The following is a 17,638-nucleotide window of genomic DNA, read 5'->3' as shown; positions in this document are numbered from 1 at the left end:
AATGAGTTAAAACACATGAAGTCAGCGTGTTGTGTGTTGAATGTGTCCAACTTTTTGTAAAGCACACGTGTGTTGAAAGGAAGCAAGTGCTTGGGGGTTCAATGCAGCACACTATATGTGTGTCTTGTCTCTCCTTGCCGAGCCATTCATTAGCACATTGCCTGAGAACAGAATGGGCGCTCTTTCCACTTTCCTAAAATGCCTCAGGCACTGAAGCTCAATGGTACTCTCTTCTAAGTTTTGCACCTGAACAGTTTGTTTATCAGTCTGCCTTGATTGACATGTTGATATAGCAGCTTCTTGGTCTTGACCCCTAAAAAATTATGAAATGACACGGAGCTTCTTGACTGGCGCGAGCAGGTTTCACTTTAATAAAGCAGCTGATTATACAAAATAAGCCCTCTGTGTGTCTAAATTCCACTCTCGCTGCTGTAAATTGGCAATTTAGTGTTGTGGATATCTGTGAAATAAAGAAGATTTGCTGCTATAAATAAAGGCCACTCCTTCGCTCTGGGTAAAGACATGAGTCGATTGATTGATGAATGGCTTAACAGATGTGGAAATAAATGGATAGAGTGCACAAGGACAATGGTCTTCTGTCTTGGAGAGCAGAGAGCATTAAGCGGTGCATATTGGACCACTGGATACAATCTGCGCCTTTAGACTTCATATCCAGTAGTTTCAAACCCTCTAATCTAAAGTGACAACAGAGCTGGTAAAAGACCTAACAAAGGGAACAAAGAGCACATTTTGGCTGCTAAATGCTCCGGAACAGTACATGGTCACATCTGATAACGTTGGCCGTGAAAATCGGATGACATTCATTGCATCGTGAAAGATTGTTAACACAGCACTTATCTAATGTTGTTAATTGTCAGTTTCTGTGCAGTTGAGATGTGGGAGTGGTAAAACAATTTGCTTAAGGCCATTGTTTATAAAAAAAATAATTAATTAATTGACGAACCAAATCATATCAAATGGTTCAATCCTGCTTTCATCATCTCAGAAACATTTAGGGGATTAGATCATTGCTTTTCCCCCAAAATCTGGAAAAGCCTGTAACTAGTACTGAAATCCCTCACACTCTGGCATCAGCAAAAAAAAAAAAAAAACTCCCGTCTCCGGCTCATCAGAAACTCTGCTGCTAGTATTTAGCCTCGGCCTCGGGAACATGACTGCGTTGCACAGATCCCAGCTTCCTAACACATGGCTACCTGTTGTTTTTAGAAGGGATTTTAAGATATTATTGATTCCTTACGAAGCCCTGAGAAGCCTCGCCCCATGCTTGTTGTTCCGAGGTCCAGATTCTTACATGAAAGTGAGAGCCTTTGCAGGCTTTTAAATCACAACGAACTTTGTTTTAAAATGCATTTCCTGTGATTTTATTATGTTTTGGACATTTACATTTTACTCTCTCTGTTTATATTTATTTTCTGGCTTTTAGTTAATTTAATTCTGTGCTTTAAATTTATTCAGTTTTTATTTTAAAGCACTTTGTAACTGTGTTTTGAAAGGTGCTATTATTATTATATATGCTCAAACATCCTTCCCTGACTAAATAAATGTAAATAAAAAGAAGAAGTCATCTGTTTAGACAGGAGTCAGGGTCCGGACTGAGTTAACGGTCACAGGTCTCTATTGGAGGCAGAAAGCACACTCTGATAGAGAACAGTTAGGGAGAATAATGAGCAGAAGAGGGACTCTTTTTAAGAGTGGTTCACATAAGGGCTTTACAGCTCTTCAATGAATGTAGTTTTGCTGTTCATTTATGCATGGATGATGGAACTATGGCTAATCATTCATCACTCATTTTGTTGCTCAGGGAGTTAAATGATACCATGCAGCTCTTCTTACCCTGCTAGCACACAGGCACACTTCCACGATCCTTTTGCAAAAATGTGCACCGTCGATGACTCTGCAGTCGTTTTGAAGCTCTATTCACCAAACATGTCTCTTTCTCTCTCCGTTTGCCTTTCAGACGGATGCTTTCAAAACCATTCTCGGCTGCGGACGCCTCCTCTACCGCTCTCCCACTCCCACTCGCCCAATCATCAGCACCATGCGGCCTCCATTAACTCCTTGAACAGGGGCAACTACACACCACGGAGTAACCCGAGTCCCGCGCCTACAGACAGCTCTGTTCCTCCAGAGGGTCCGGCTAGTGGTCAAGAGTCTGGCAGCACACAGGACAACTGGCTTCTCAACAGCAACATCCCCCTGGAAACAAGGTAATAACGTGCAACTTGTCACGCTGACAATGTGTAGAGATGACTGACTTTGAGCTGGCGACATTGAACACAGGTTTCATGCTGCCTGCTTAAATTACTGCAGTGGTAACAAGGAGCAACATTTTAAAATGGAATATCCTGCGAGGGGCAAATTTTGCGATGAACATGATTTTGTGGCAAACAAGACAAAAGAGCTGCTTTTGGGAATTCATCTAATGTTAGCAATCGTAACAGCGTGATGTTGGGTTTAAACAGCAATGTTCAATATGAAACAGTTCTTGCAAAATTACATTCAGGCTCCTGTGAGCAGGTTTCATAGCTCCAGCCCTTCAGCCCTAAGTTTAATGTATTATTTCATATTAATCAGTACTCAGTTCTCTTGCACATTTCTCAATAGGAGGCCCTTGTGTGAAGTGGATCGTCAAGTGTTATTGTAACAAAGGGAATATCTGTTGGTGTTTATTTGGCTGATCTTATTGCGAGGCGGCATAAAATCAAGAATAGTAAGGCATATTATCAACAATAGGTACGGATCACAATACTCTGGTTCGAGAAGGTTTTTTTTCTTTTAGATGATTTGATTATTAGGATCTATTCAAAGCGATCCAATGCTATAGCGTATATAGTAAACATGTTGTTGACAGGAGATTAACTAATAGCTAATTTGGCATTGCTAAATACCAGCCATGAATAGAATTACTGTCTCTTCCTTCAGTTTTTGTGAGACGGTTCAGTCAACAGGAAAATGAGCATCAGTTTGAGCTGGTAGAAGGACAGTTAATGGGATAATGAGTGATTACATGTCATCCAGTTCCAAAGTTAATCCTGCACAGGTATTCCCTATGGAGCATAAAACAGATGGTGAGGAGAGTCTGCAACAGGCAAGAGTGCTGCTCAAACCACATATGTATTCTTTATGACCTGTTGCCTTGAACAAAGATCAACGACTTAAGCCCAAAGAATGAAAGTGAAACCATTAATGATAACCACCCAGACACAGAGAAATTTAATGTCGCTTTTACTTAGTTAATGATATTACAATGGCCCTCTCTCGACACCTTTTGTGAAATATAATGGCCCTGATAAATTCTGGTCTTTCTCTGCCCTGCCAGTGGAGAGATGCCAGCAGGTAGAAGGCCATATCCAGCCTCACCACTTCCTTTAGAAGGTCTGCCAAGTATCTCTCTCTTCATTAAAAGTTGCATTCTACTCCACAACACAAGCTCGTGAGACTCATTCACACTGACCTCGAAGCGGCAGGGATCAAAAACAGGGCTTTTCTCTTGTCCCACTGAACGTGTTCAGCCTGCCTACTGCATGTGGACGGTTCATTTCTACATTGCATTGCTGCAGTATTTCCTTATGGAACCAATCTCTCATGGGGGGAGTGTATCATGGGAGAAATGAGACATGCGCCTCTAGAAACGTTAGAATGAACTGACATTTTAATTTTTTTTAATTTTTTTTTTTTATTAATTTGAATAACAACTGTACTTAGTACTATCCAGTGTGGCTTAAGTGTTCATCTGTAATTCAAATTTTAGATATTAAAAAGTATTTTGTGTGAAATGAGCATTAGAAACTTTCAGGTCCTCATTTGTAAGTGATGCATTGTTTTCTTCCAATCACAACCTTAAAGGAGCCAGAATACTCTAATGTTTATCAGAGAAGAGCAGGACGCTTGCAGAGAAGGGCAGGGCTCGTACAAAACAAGGTATGGTAGTGCCCAAAGGAGGGGAACAAGAGAGCTAGATGTTATCTGTCTCACACCTGTAGAAGTAGTTCCATAAGGGCCTTGGTTTCTTTGTCCCACGCTGTCCGTCTTGACCTCCATTTGTCAGTTGTTGTTGATGTTGCCTGGTGATCACATACTGTATTGGCATTTCTGTGTTTCTTGCACGCACATCTCACACCAGCTTCATATCCATCTTTCCACCTGTATGTAGAAACATAGCAAAGCAGACATTCCTAGAGACTTTACAGGACAACCTCATTGAGATGGACATTCTGGCATCAGCACGCCACGATGCCTCGTACAACGACGGGTATGTTGCATGTTTGCTATCTGGCTCGCACTATTGTCAGATTCTGCTTTGCCTTGAAAACAATAGTTATGCCTGCACTTTTCCTCCCCCATCAAACATCCTCTGTTTTGAAATGCTGTCAATCATCAGTATGTGTATCCTGCAGGGCTAGAATCCTTGCTGTATTTGTCCCTTCACTGTTTGATACAACTAACAGTTTGCATTAAGTCACGTTGTTGGGTTGTATTGCTTTTGATTAATGTTAAGCATGACCGCTTTATGAAACGCAGTTACTCATGTTATCCCCTATTGCTAGAATAGGATATGTCAAGTATTTGTCCTGATATTTAAAAATGAAATATGGGGCCTGGCTTCCAACATCATACATTGTAATGTGACATTCAATCACGTTCATGTCACTGTCGCTCAGGAGCTTCTCGTAAACTTGTCATTAAAACAGCCTTGACAACAGTGCTGTAGCCACCGACGCTCTGATGGGCTGATCATATGGCTCTGGGACATGCAGCTCTACACCTTTTCTGAGATAGCCAGCCATGTTCTTCAAGGACGAATACATCTGCTCAACTCCATGGTGCAACCTTAAATACTGCGTCTCTCCCGTGGACAGCCTTGACACATAGTTACTAGGAATTACTCTTCACCACGCAGGCATGAATACATAAACAAGAGCCAGCTGCGTCCACTAGTCCTGTAAATTAGATTTAATATTGATTTGCGACTGAGCTAAAGTCAGTATGCTTTCGTATTCTCACTAATCTAGCAGAAGCGTGACTATGGCAACAGTATTGAATGTGCTTTGAAACACAATTACTTACCAGTGGAAGGGACTGGAACTCATGTACACAGTGACCTACAATATTAGGATGATAGACATCCCTGAGAAATGAAGTGATTTCTGTTAGGGTTAACAAAAGAGATTGGATTTTTTTTTTCCAGGCACTTCCTGTTCAAACCAGGTGGAACATCACCAATGTATTGCACAACATCACCAGGATATCCTTTGACGTCCAGCACGGTGTACTCCCCTCCCCCACGCCCTCTGCCTCGAAACACCTTCTCTCGACCCGCCTTCAGCCTGAAGAAACCCTATAAGCACTGCAACTGGAAATGTGCTGCTCTCAGTGCCATCCTCATCTCAGTAACACTGCTGTTCCTGTTGGCCTACTTCATTGGTGAGTCACCTCCGATGCTTCTACACACCAGGGTGAGCGCCGCTACCTATCCGCCCCCAGCCCCACCCCTCACTTAACTGCAGACACAGGATGAGCCCATGCGCTTTTGTGTTCCCTCTATCATCCGTTTTAATAGTGTTGAATCTGCACTCTGCGCTTTATATGAGCGTAGTTATATAGGGACTCGTAGATTGACTCCTCGCCCACACACCTCATCTGAAATAACATTATCATTCATAGACTGGGTTGACTGAATCTGTAGAGATGGGCAATCCTGTTTCTTGCTCTTGTGAATAGGTCAGATAGGGAATGAATTAAAAAGACATCAGCCATCACACAAGAGAGGACTTGCACGTTTAGAATATCCATCTTACTTGATTTAAGATTCCCTGACCAGCATACCCGGGTCCCAGTTGGGTTAGGTCTATCAGCTGTGATATCTGAGTTATGCTATTAAATCAGTTCTGCTCTCCTTGACTGCTGGTATTCATATCTGATGATGCCGTCTCTTATCTATCTGTGTGATCAACAATATGTAGAAAACTGAAGAAGAAATTGCTGTGAAGTTGTTTCTCAATATTTCTCAGAGATCCCTTTTTAAGTGTGTCTCCAACTCTGTGTTCTGACTTGGATACGATGTTGTTTATGTTGATATCACTGCTACGTAGTTCATCTTCTGTTTATTCCAAGCAAGCTGTTGCTATGCCAGTAATACTAGTTAAACTTCATGGGTGGCAGGGATTTATTTATTCTTTCTTCACAAAGGTGAATCACTATTGTAAAAGAAAATCAGTGAAAGCATAAGAGTATAGGTCTCATTATTACATAATAAGGTCCAGTGAATGTGTGCAGTTGGTGGGTCACATACAGTAGCTACTGAGGTAAGTAGACCACGCGTTGACTGAATTAGTGCTGAGCTTTACAGGCAGAATGAGTGACAACAGGTTCCTGTAGTGGTGTGCAAGTAGAGAGAAGTCAGATAAAGCTTCTTTAAATGTGATGTCAAACAGGTATGTTTGAGGACTGGATTTAAATAGTGTTGAATATCTTTCTTACCTCCTTTGGCAGACAGTTCCAAGAATTTGGTGATGTAGATTGAAAAAGCTTGCAGCACCCTTTTTATTCAAGTAATGAAAGTTCTGCCTGGTCCGTTGTTAGAAATTCAAATAAGGAGTTGATGCATACTTCTGTTTAATATATTTTTCCCATTTATACATCTGATTGGCTTTGAATACCTGTTTAACATATAAATGGCTACACTGTTGAATTCGTTTTCGCACAGTCAAAGAAATAGTTTTTCAAATAGAAGGATGGTGAGAACATTGTAGTTCATAGTCAATGAAAGCCGGCCCTCTTGCACGGCATTCATCAGTGAGATAAATTAATTCTTCATTGAGGACATTTGTTATAGATATACATTATGCTGTCGCAATCGTTTCTGCTTCTCCTCGAGGCCAAACGAACCAAATGTTATTATTCATTTTTTGTCTCCAGAGCCATTTAAATGATTTGATCTGAAATTCAGAAGAGCGCTGGATTAACAAAAAAAGAATGTGCTGGTTGCTGCTTATGGTCATGAGCTACGTAGCCAGCAGTTTTAAATCAGTGACGATGGATGTGAGAACATTCTGGTTCGGCTTGTTTTTGGCGTCAGTGGGGTTTGGCTGTGGAAGTAGTATACAGCACGTGTCAACAGTTTACTGCTTTGACTTGGCCAAAAGCCAGAGAGCCCCATCAGCCTGATAGTGCTTAATCAGACTGTGTAATTATACCTTGCAGAACTCAAACCATCTCCCGACGCACCACGAGTAAACATGTTGGAGACCAAACCTCACCCTATGATCAGAATTTCCAATCAAGAACGAGGGCCGTATTTAATTAAAGGCTGATGAGAAAATACATTTAATTTCAAGTGCAATTAATTATTGAGGCCTGTAATTGGGAACTCCGGGTGAGATGTCTAATGAACCCAATTATGCCTCATGACAGATGTTTTGACTTGCAGCGTGGTTTTATTTTGTCACAGCTTTGTAAATCGGCACATTTTCAAGTGCAAAAAGGTCGGGGGTGTAAGATGACACTATTTTCTCTGTGGTCGCTCGCTCATTAGCACATTTGTTATATGTTAGTCATTTTAAGGTCATCAGTATCCTCCTGTGTTCACTACTATTCACCCTGGGTATCTAGCCAAGGACAAAGAGGTTGGGCCCCAGAAATTATTTCACTGCATGATCATCCAACCCAGAAAAGGCTTCTATGCAACACAGGTTTGACCTGTTTGTCAGTCTTTGGTACTGCAGGATAGTACTGCTTTGTTTGTTTTGGCTTTTCGTAATCCCAATGTGATATTTGCTCTATCTGGGTTTGTCAATGCTGTCAAAGAAATGCCCCATCTGCTTATTTGTAATGCTTTTATTATGCATGTTCCGTCAATCTTAAATACCTACAGTATATCTAAAGACAAAAGTCATTCAAGTACAAAACACTTATCTACTCAGACAATGAATCACTTTAATGGCCAAGAAAAAGCCTCTAGTGTGATATCAGTGAAAATCCCAGCTAGGTCTGCTAGGCAAGGGCAGATTGCTGTCGATACCTCTGATGTTTCTGTCAGAGCAATTGTTTGTTGTTTGTCAAATATGAATCACAAGGATCACACTGCTAGCTGTATATTGTTGCAAGCATTATTATGATGCTTTTCCATCTTCCATTGGCAGTTATTGTGTACTGTGCTCAAGAAAGCATTTACATGCAGACGAGACCACTTTGAATTGTGGAAAATTGAAAACAAACAGTGCTTATTTTTGTTTTCTCAAAAAGAATCCTCCCCGCTTCATCATATGTGTGAAAAGCTTAGTTGATGATATACAGAATATTAAATTATCAGCATTAGCAAAGCAAAAACTCAGTTTCATTATTGGTTTTTGTGATTTTAGTTGTGAAAAATCTAGCAAAGAAGTAGTGCTCAATCTCAGAGCTAAACATTGGTGAGTTTTCTACAACTCTTTACAAGGAAATATGTATTTTATAAAGTGAATTCTGAAGGAAGGAAATATATTAGCTCAAAACAAGACCATATGGTAAAACAGTTTTTTCACTCCAAGGTGTATATGAGGCTGTTTTCTATACTGGCTTTTTAAAAATAGCTCAACATAGTTTGCCTTTTTTAGATGCTCTTAGTTGATGATTTTGACCAGTAAGATGGTGGAAAAAAAGGGCTTTGCTCATCATAGCTTCTCTTGAAGTGTGTACTAGTTGAAAAGTGCTCTTCAGATCAGAGGATAGAATCACAGGAGTGCTGGCAGATGACCCACAGCAATAAGCGCTGACTTCCTCAGATTGGCTGAGAAATCTTCTACTACAGTACCTCCGTTACCTAATTGGCACATGGCGTGACCCAACCTCTTGCCAAGAGATAAGCAAAAGGAGGGCACAGCATGTGCTCAGGACAAAATAGGCGATGCTACGAAGTGCAGTACTCTTGACAGGTCAGTGGCATCGCTGGAACACAGACACAGCTTGTATCTGCCAGTGGCCATCTCATTAGAAGTACCTTGTTATTCTGACAACCTGTCCTCATTTCGCAGCCAATTGCAGCAGCTTTCTGAGTGTCAATGTACAATGTTTTGCAAAGTTTGAAAAGCAAAACAAAATCAGGAGGCTCTTCACTGGCTCCTGTCCAATGCTCTGCATATCATACATACCAAGAAGGCGTTGTAGTAAATCTTTGGATTTAGGATGGTAGGGGGACGCCTCTTCCACCGTTTTCCATAAAGGCCTCAGGGACGGATGGGATTAAGAATGGGGCTCTCAAAGACGTGATTAGGAGGACACTTGGAATGACACCGTGCTTGGTGACTTTGCATCGGTTCTGTTCCATTTCGCCAGTCTGTGTAGAGCTACAAATCAAAAGTAACGTCTTTTTGGAGTCCACAAAATGACAAACAAAGCCATCCGCCTCCTCATTGGTTGTCCTCCCCTGACACAGTCACTTCCACAGGCAGTAGACAGACACAGAACAGGTGCTCGTATTGCAGTTGAACTGAAGAATCTTAAGGATTGTTTGGGTTGCATTTTGCGTGATAACCACTAGAGCTGATTTTTGGGGGCATTTTAAGGGCTTTGGCACACACTGACTGGTTTGGCGGTGGGTCAGTGCTGGTCTGGGGAGGCTTATCCTTAGAGGGTCGCACAGACCTTCATGTCATGGTACCCTGACTGCTGTTAGGTACCGGGATGATCAGCCTGTGATTAAAATGTTTCACGTGATTTTCGGGGTAATTTTGAACCGAGACAATAAGACAATACCAAACATAAACCATCCACACATTACAGGATTACAACCATTATCACATACATTACCACTTTAGGCAGGCGTGATGGGAAATATCGGACCAATCAAACTGTCGTTACCCTTCTTCCGAGAAATCCATCTAAATATTTCAATAAACATGTGGTCCTGTTCATTTAAAAAAAACCTTCTAAGTAGTACTAAATCTAAGAAACCAGGCAGGTGGGGTTCTCTTAACACATCTAAATTTCTTCTGGGAATGACCTAATGTATTCAATTCATCAGACACTATAGCTTAGTTCCAATTTGAAGTTAATAGCTGAGCCTGAGTAAACCTCCTCTTATTCTTGGGGGATCTCTGCACTTTGATTTTAAACTGGAGAGATTTAATATGATATCCATTTCTTAATGAAGCAACTAGGGGTCTCCAATATAACAATAATACGTTTTTTTTTTTTAGATTCTAAAGATGCAGTTCTGCTGATGTTGTGGCTGTTCACACCGTTAAAGGTTGAAGTTTGCTGTCCTTGCTATGAGATGCACATAATTCTGGTGCATATTGCACCAAGATGCTTTAAAGTTGTGTGCAACATATTCAGCAAATAATAAGAAATCAATAGCAATTAAGTATCCATTTAAAGGGATTTAACTTTGTAAAATAAAATGTTCGTCAACATTTAATAGAGCCTGACCGATACAGGATTTGTGGGACCGATTCCAATATTCCGTTTCATTTTATCTATATTTGTTGTATTATTGACCCCAGAAATTATCAATTTGTACTCGCCACATTCTCTAACCTTGTGGAATGACTAGTAAATGAAAACACTGCATGAGTCCATTGGACTTCTGTTTTTTGTTCAGGAAATGAATCAATTATAAACGGGCAACAACTACTGTATGCTTGTGAACCAAAGAAAATCAGAGCGGTGTGATGAAACTCTGAGTTTATGCATAAAAATATGTTTCTATTATTGATTCTTGTGTTGCAGGGGACTGTTACATGTTTAGATCTGTAAGTCCACCAATACATCTGTTTTTTTCTCATGTACCTAAGTAATTACAGCCATAGTCAATCTAAACAGTCACTGACAGGCTTTTTGTTGACATTTATATTCTTTTAAAAGAAACAGAAAAAAGAAAACAACACTGAAAGGACTGGATGTCTCACTCCCATCTTCAGTCTAAAACTGTCAGATGATTTCACTCTTTATAATTGGATTGCGTGGTTATTTACTTGAGGACCTTAAGAGAACCAACAAACCAATAAAATAGCCATATTGAGTTTCTGGGCCTTTTCTGCTGACTGTTGACTTCCAAGGTGGCTTTTGCCTTGCTAAGCTCGTCTTGTCCATTTTCTTATTGGTGATCTGTCATGGTCAGCCCCTCCTCCTCTGTCCAGCACTCTACTGCCATTGTTCTAAAGGACATTTCTTTTGTCGACCTTGTAAAATATCAGCATGCTTCGACCACTGTGTTCACATTGAAACACCCTGGCGTCTCCCTGCTGATGTGTTTTTTCCTTTTGTCCCCTAGTTTTGCAAGGGAATGGAAAGGTAATGGGGTTGGAAAAATGCGCACTAGGGGACGGTCCATGCCGATGTTTGTGTGGTGAGACAGATGTTGTCCCACGAGGTCAGGATAGCATTCATCTCCCAATCTCATTGCTCAGCACTTTTGAGAAAAATGCCATTAACCATTAAACCATGTATTGTTCTTTGGTCTTTTACTTCCTGTGCCTCCATCTCACAGCTGCTACCTTTGGATAATACCTCAACCCCCTCCCACTCCCAAAGAAACAGAAAAAAAAAATCATTCCTTGAAAGGTTTTGGTTTACTTTGTATGTCATTGAGAGAGTATATCATGTTTTGCCTGGAAGAAATGTATTTAAAGTCATCTTAACATGTATTCTGTGGTTGTTTTTTGTTTAATTTTTCAGCAATGCACCTTTTTGGATTAAACTGGCACCTGCAACCCATGCAGAGACAGATGTACCAGCTGTCAGAGGACAATACAAGTGGCCTACCTTTTCCTACTGACCTGAGCTTGCCCCCACTAGGCAACACAGGCTTGGAAATACCTGACCGCAAGGGAAAAGATGACGGTAAGTAGTTTCTTTTTCATCAGGATAATGTATTTATGCTAAAAACACATAATCTGTTTCCCCCCCCTAATTAACCTTCGGTAAATCAACCTAAATGTATCTGAGCTTGTTCAATGCAGTGTAGCATACTGTTGCACCCACATCAGAAAAGAACAATATTGCACAAGAAAGAGAAAAGTTTCTCCAAATCTTAAAGTTTACAGATGACATTTTGGAGCTCAAGCAAGTTTTATTATTATTTTGTCATCCAGTTTCACATTGTGTTCATTTCGTCTCCGTGGTATGCAAAGAGATCTGCATTGTAATCCTATGAAAGTTGTTGTAAGTGGGAAAGTGTTATTTGTTCCTGGAGGGAGAAATGGGCCAGCTTAAGGGACTGAGTATCCAGGGGCTGGAGGGGGATTAGCCACTCTGTCCTCTTCAGAACGGATGTGATCCTTTCATCTCCTAGTCTGGGCTGCCTTTCCTGGCAGCCAAAGAAAGCATGTGCTCGCCCAACGGTACCAACTGCTCGACACGAGGAACGTTTGCTCTGTTCCATTCTCGAGCAAATGGGCCCCAGATTTAACCATGTGATTTGCCACTGGCAGACTACAATAGGTAGGAGACGGGGTCATTACCATATAGATGAATCCAGCAGTTGTCTTTTTCATTTAACAGACAGCAGAAAGTGTGTTGAGCTAACAACAAGCACAGCTTCAGCTGAGCATAGAGCCTGCATGGCAGCCGTTGCTGATAGGAAATCAATAGCCACTGTTTTCTAAATAAGTCTCATTGTGCTGTCGCCAAAAACAATGATGAGCTATCTAATGTTTTATCAAGGTGATGCAGATGTGCACTGTGTTGAAAATTCAGTCCAGTTTTCTCTCTCCGAGTCTCGTCTTTCCATCAAAGCATTAAACTTGCAGAAGAACAGCCATTTATTTAAGCGGGAGGCCCATTATCACTGTTTCTGGGTTTGTGATTTATCTAAACAGCCTGATGAGTACACCATTAATGTAGTGCATGAATACAAACACAGCCCAACATGTGGAAAATGAGTCCGCGTGTTGTTGCATTATGTAAAGCCCAGATCTAGGAGAGTGTGTCCTGTCTACTCTGATAAAACCATTGCCACTGATGGACTTTTGAGAACACCGCCATCTGCCGTACCACGTGTAACCTAAAGCCGTGTCTGTCACCAAGTCCTGGGGGGTAGTTTGTATGGACGTCTGCTTTGGTAGACATTGGCGCTGAAATTAGCTCATCTACATGAGCAAACAGATGTTTCTATTTCCACTGAGTCCAATATAAGGTGTATTATGAAGCATATGGAGCACTTTTGGCAGTGGATGTGCTTGCACGTACCTGAGCGGGTTCTAGCATTAGCGATCCCTCGCTGGCGTTGCTACAATTACAAGTTTCACTTTATTACTTTTGCTTCAATTATAACTGTATTTTATCACAGTATCGAAGCAGTTATGTTACCATTTTCACTCCATATGTTCAGCCTTAGTGTTCAAACCTTCCACTTTGATGAACAAGATGTATGAGATGTCTACAGATCACAAGAAGACTTGAAAAACCATGTTTGAGCCAGCAACTCAGCAAAATGAACAAAGTTGATCCCCCAGTTTAATAATAGGATGTCAGTGCTTTCAAATAGTCCATGCTACATATTTCATAATTTCATTTTTTGTTAACAGGATTTTTCTTATTTGCCATTTCCGAAGAATCAACACAAAACCTTTCAGGATGTAACTGGAATTGTGTTTGAAGAGCAGACTGATGTTCTATTAGATTATTCTCAGTTCTGTACTTTCCCCCCCCACTGGATTTGGGACTGGAATTGCTGGCTGTGGTCAGAGGAGTCATTCATAATATATTTTCTTCTCTGGCTGTCAGGGATGTGATTGAATATCTGTGATATGGTCAGACTATCATGCGTCAGCAGAGTGACTTCCTCTGCCCTCCACATGCTGGATTAATGGTGTGATCTCTTTGACCGATTTACTTTGTGTGCAATGCAGGCAAATTGGACAGCTTGTTCCCAGATGACAGCTATATAGATATGGGGGAGATTGACGTGGGGCGTAAGGTCGCCCAGCAGATTCCTCCCGGTATCTTCTGGAGGTCCCAGGTCTTCATTGATCATCCCATGTACCTGAAATTTAATGTGTCCCTGAGCAAAGATGCCTTAGTGGGAATCTATGGAAGGAGAGGTCTACCGCCGTCACACACACAGGTGGGAAATGTTTGAACGCCACTTACACTCTTTAGTGTGTTACTACAGTGAATCTATTGTTCTTTTTTCCTTGTCAGGTGTATGAACCCATTTTTAATGTTTCAGGGGCTTTAAATCATGATTTCTGTAACAAAGCATTAGTTCTTAATTGTGACAGTTGTAAATGTGAAGCTGAATAAAACAATTTACAATCATGTCTACATAGTATAGGGATTCAGCCTCTTTTCTAGTTCCTCTGCCACAGAATATAAATTGGAATATTGTTTAAGAGAATCTATTGAACCATATAGGAGAGTTTCATGAATAAAGAAAGCCAATTCATAAATCTTTCTATTGTATTATGAATCACTTTCTTTGTTGCAGAAAGGATTTATGGCACATTTCTTTCAGGTTCAATATCATCAATGAATCACACAAAGATACGGTGCTCAGGGGCCAAGAAAGGGAGATTTTTCTTTACACTAATTTCCCATCTATGTGCAGTACAGGATCGTATATATATCATGTTATTAATCATATCTGACTGCTTGGTTCACAGAGTTTAGTTAATGCTGTAAATGCAACTTAAAATCAACAGAGTGTTTATCACATTATTTTGTCTGCAGTAATGTCCAGTGTGATTTATTTTACTGTCAAAAGATGATGTTTGTCTCTCCTCTTAAGTTTGGCTTCAAAGGAAATCATCTAGAATGGCGTTTTCATGCTGTGTCTGATTACACACAAGAGTGGCAGATGAGTCAAGATTCCTGCCTTATGTAGATGAATATGAAATGCCGTCTCATTGGTATTCATTGAGTCACTACTGATATGAAGCAAATCGTTGCAGATGTTATTAGGTAAACACTGACTTACATTTTTCCTGCCAGCTTCCCTGTTTTCACTTAAATCGCTTTAAGCATGGCTTTCATATAAAACATGTGGATTAAGAAATTATCACAGCCCATCCAGCCACAATGTGCCAAGACTAACTCAAGCTCCTCTGGAATGATGAGTTATTCATGCAGACCAAATGATGCTCCTCTATAAAGAGGGCTGAAAGCACTCAAGTCTCATGTGTCACTAATGGTGTGTCTGCGGTCCATCCATCAGTCTTTCTCACTTTCTGTGTGTCTGTCTGCAGTTTGACTTTGTGGAGCTTCTGGATGGGCGGCGGCTCCTGTCCCAGGACGTCCATGGTCTGGAGGGTCCCGTGGCTATGCAGCGGAGCCTGGTACCCATCACCACACACGACACAGGTTTTATCCAGTACATGGACTCGGGCATCTGGCACTTGGCCATTTACAACGACGGGAAAGAAACCGAAACTGTCTCCTACCTCACCACCGCCATAGGTGAGCGCCCTGGGCATGACCCGATGCTGAAACCTGTAATAGAAATCCACATAATCCCCATAATACCAACCAGTAGCACTCCACAGCCAGCAGTCGAGACTTATGGCAAGAGTCGGAGGCAGTTTTTGGCTGATTTCGACAGCTAAGGAAAGTGCAGGTTAATCAAGGTGAAGTTGAATATTACAAAAATCAGGACATCAGTGCTATCCTGCCATGCCCCTGAGTAGGGCATTGAGAGATCATAATATCCTCATTAGCCTGAGTGTCTTCCAAGCGAATCAGGGGTCCAGCTTCTGAGAAACATTTGCATACAATTCAAAGTATGATTGTACCCTCCTGCTAGTACCATTTTTTATCATGATTTGCTCCAATTTCCATCTACTTTCCATATATCAAAGTAGGGAAGATATCTCTCTCCTCCTCCTCCGCCTAACTGTGTGTGGCACGCGTCTGTGTTTCTCACATGCGTCCTCCTTTGCCGAGGTGATTTCGTTTTGTACACTTCTCTTTGTTCTCCCTAAAGCGCCTTTGATTGGCGCTGCTGTATCAAGCAAGGTGTGAGAGGGCCCGAGGTGTCGACTTTCACAGGGATGGCAGCTGGGAGCTGTTCTCACATGCTCTTTAATTAAAAGCTCCTGGGCCAGAGTCCATCTGTGACAGGGGCTGTGCCAGGCAGCTGATCGATGAGAAGCTGTCCTCAACACCAGTGTAACACCAAGTGGACACACCCCACCCCCCCCACCGCCCGCTGTGCCAACAACAGCTGTAATTCAATACTTAAAATATGATATGACACAAGGAGGGGAAGTCGGGGCAGTGTGTACTTTTGCCTATTTCTTCTCGGATGGGTCTGCATTCAGGCCGCTGTGGTTTGCGTTAGAGGAAACACAACTAGTAGACAGGTATTCTGTGCAACAGCTGGGGAGGGTGAGAAGATGGGATGGGGCAGAGTTGGTCAGAGCCAAAAATTCTGCCTCTGTTCATTTGTATGAGGGCTGATTTGCCCACGGGACCTCAGAGGGAGGCAGAGGGGCCCTTTTCTAAAATGGGTCACGGGTTAAGTGCCCTTCAGCAGAAATTGAATCTCACCAACTGCCTGAATTGTATTGAGCCGTGGAGGAATAGAGTTGACCTTCAAATTGAGCAGCGCAGGCATAGAAATATATATGAACAATATCTAGAAGATGTGCACCGAGAGACACGGGCAGCATTGTTTATAAGACAGTAACAGTAAAACTATTTTAGTGGTTCTGACAGTGTTGGTAGGATCAGATGTCTTACTTTACCATCAGCAAGGCGCCTTGTGATCTTCACATTTATTAAATGAAGGCTTTGCTTGTTGCACATAGCTATGCCATGATATATCTTGGGGGATAGAGCATCCCTGTCTTTAATCTGGGCTTCTTGGCTCCTCATTACTTGGCTGTGGCTCCATGGCAATGTGAAATGTGTCCCACTGAATGTTTTGTATCACAGCCCTCTGGAGCATGAAGCCATTTGTCCCTGCAGCCTGGTGCCAGACATGCTTCAACCCAGACACGGGTTTCTATACAGGGGAGGGAAGCAAAGGGAATCAAAGACCCAGCACCAATGTCTTACTCTATATCCTGTCTCACTCTATGGCAGAGTCTCTCTCTGTACACAACTAGCCATCTTTCAAAGGGGCTGAGGATCCTCTGAGAGCATGGCAAGGTGCTGATTAAACCTGCCTACCACTCGCTGCTCAGTCCTCACCCACTGGAGAGACTCACACAATAGTTAGCTCCCCCTGATGTGAAAGGGTAATGAATTTCAATGAAGCTCTGCTTGAATCCATGATTTATGCGTTGGCCTATGTCGAGTACGTGGCTAAGAGATATTCATGGCCTTCCCTCGCTGGTCTCGGAGGAAACGCAGCCAATAGACATGGGAAGTCTACTAACTGCGTCAGCATTCAGGATGGGAGCAGCGCAGTTCACGATAACTCAATTAAAATATGTTGGATTGGACGGTTTGTTGATCGCCAAAGAAATACCTGCGATGGATAAAGATGAGCCATAAACTTAATTCGAGGCACATTAATGTGGAGTCCATGCCCCCGTAATATGTCAGCGGATTGCAGTTTAAGTTGGATCCTTCAGCCTTGGTGGGCGAACACTAAATTACAACCCCGCTTAGCTTTTTTGTCCCTATATACACGAGCTGCTAGATTCATGCCAAGAATCTCTTCTGCATAATTGTACTTCTGGGAGGAATTTTAATG

The 17,638-nt window shown here is 41.8% G+C and overlaps 1 protein-coding gene across 11 annotated transcripts in view; it reads left to right on the top strand.

Annotated features, from left to right (window-relative positions):
- The window catches only part of tenm4 (teneurin transmembrane protein 4), a 141,773-nt gene that overhangs the window by 60,987 nt on the left and 63,148 nt on the right, over positions 1-17,638 (top strand). For 5 of the 11 annotated variants that reach the window (XM_084019514.1, XM_084019513.1, XM_084019512.1 and 2 more), the window contains 7 exons: positions 1,979-2,228; positions 3,868-3,942; positions 4,175-4,273; positions 5,210-5,445; positions 11,677-11,841; positions 13,851-14,065; positions 15,186-15,396. In XM_084019514.1, coding sequence (XP_083875640.1) covers positions 1,979-2,228; positions 3,868-3,942; positions 4,175-4,273; positions 5,210-5,445; positions 11,677-11,841; positions 13,851-14,065; positions 15,186-15,396 — 1,251 coding nt within the window. The remainder of the gene's footprint in view (positions 1-1,978; positions 2,229-3,867; positions 3,943-4,174; positions 4,274-5,209; positions 5,446-11,676; positions 11,842-13,850; positions 14,066-15,185; positions 15,397-17,638) is intronic. The other 6 variants (XM_084019517.1, XM_084019515.1, XM_084019510.1 and 3 more) reach the window with 3 other exon arrangements.

Source organism: Eutrigla gurnardus, assembly GCF_963514095.1.
Source record: "Eutrigla gurnardus genome assembly, chromosome: 10".
Classification (NCBI taxonomy): domain Eukaryota; kingdom Metazoa; phylum Chordata; class Actinopteri; order Perciformes; family Triglidae; genus Eutrigla; species Eutrigla gurnardus.
This window is presented reverse-complemented; position numbering and strand designations above follow the sequence as displayed.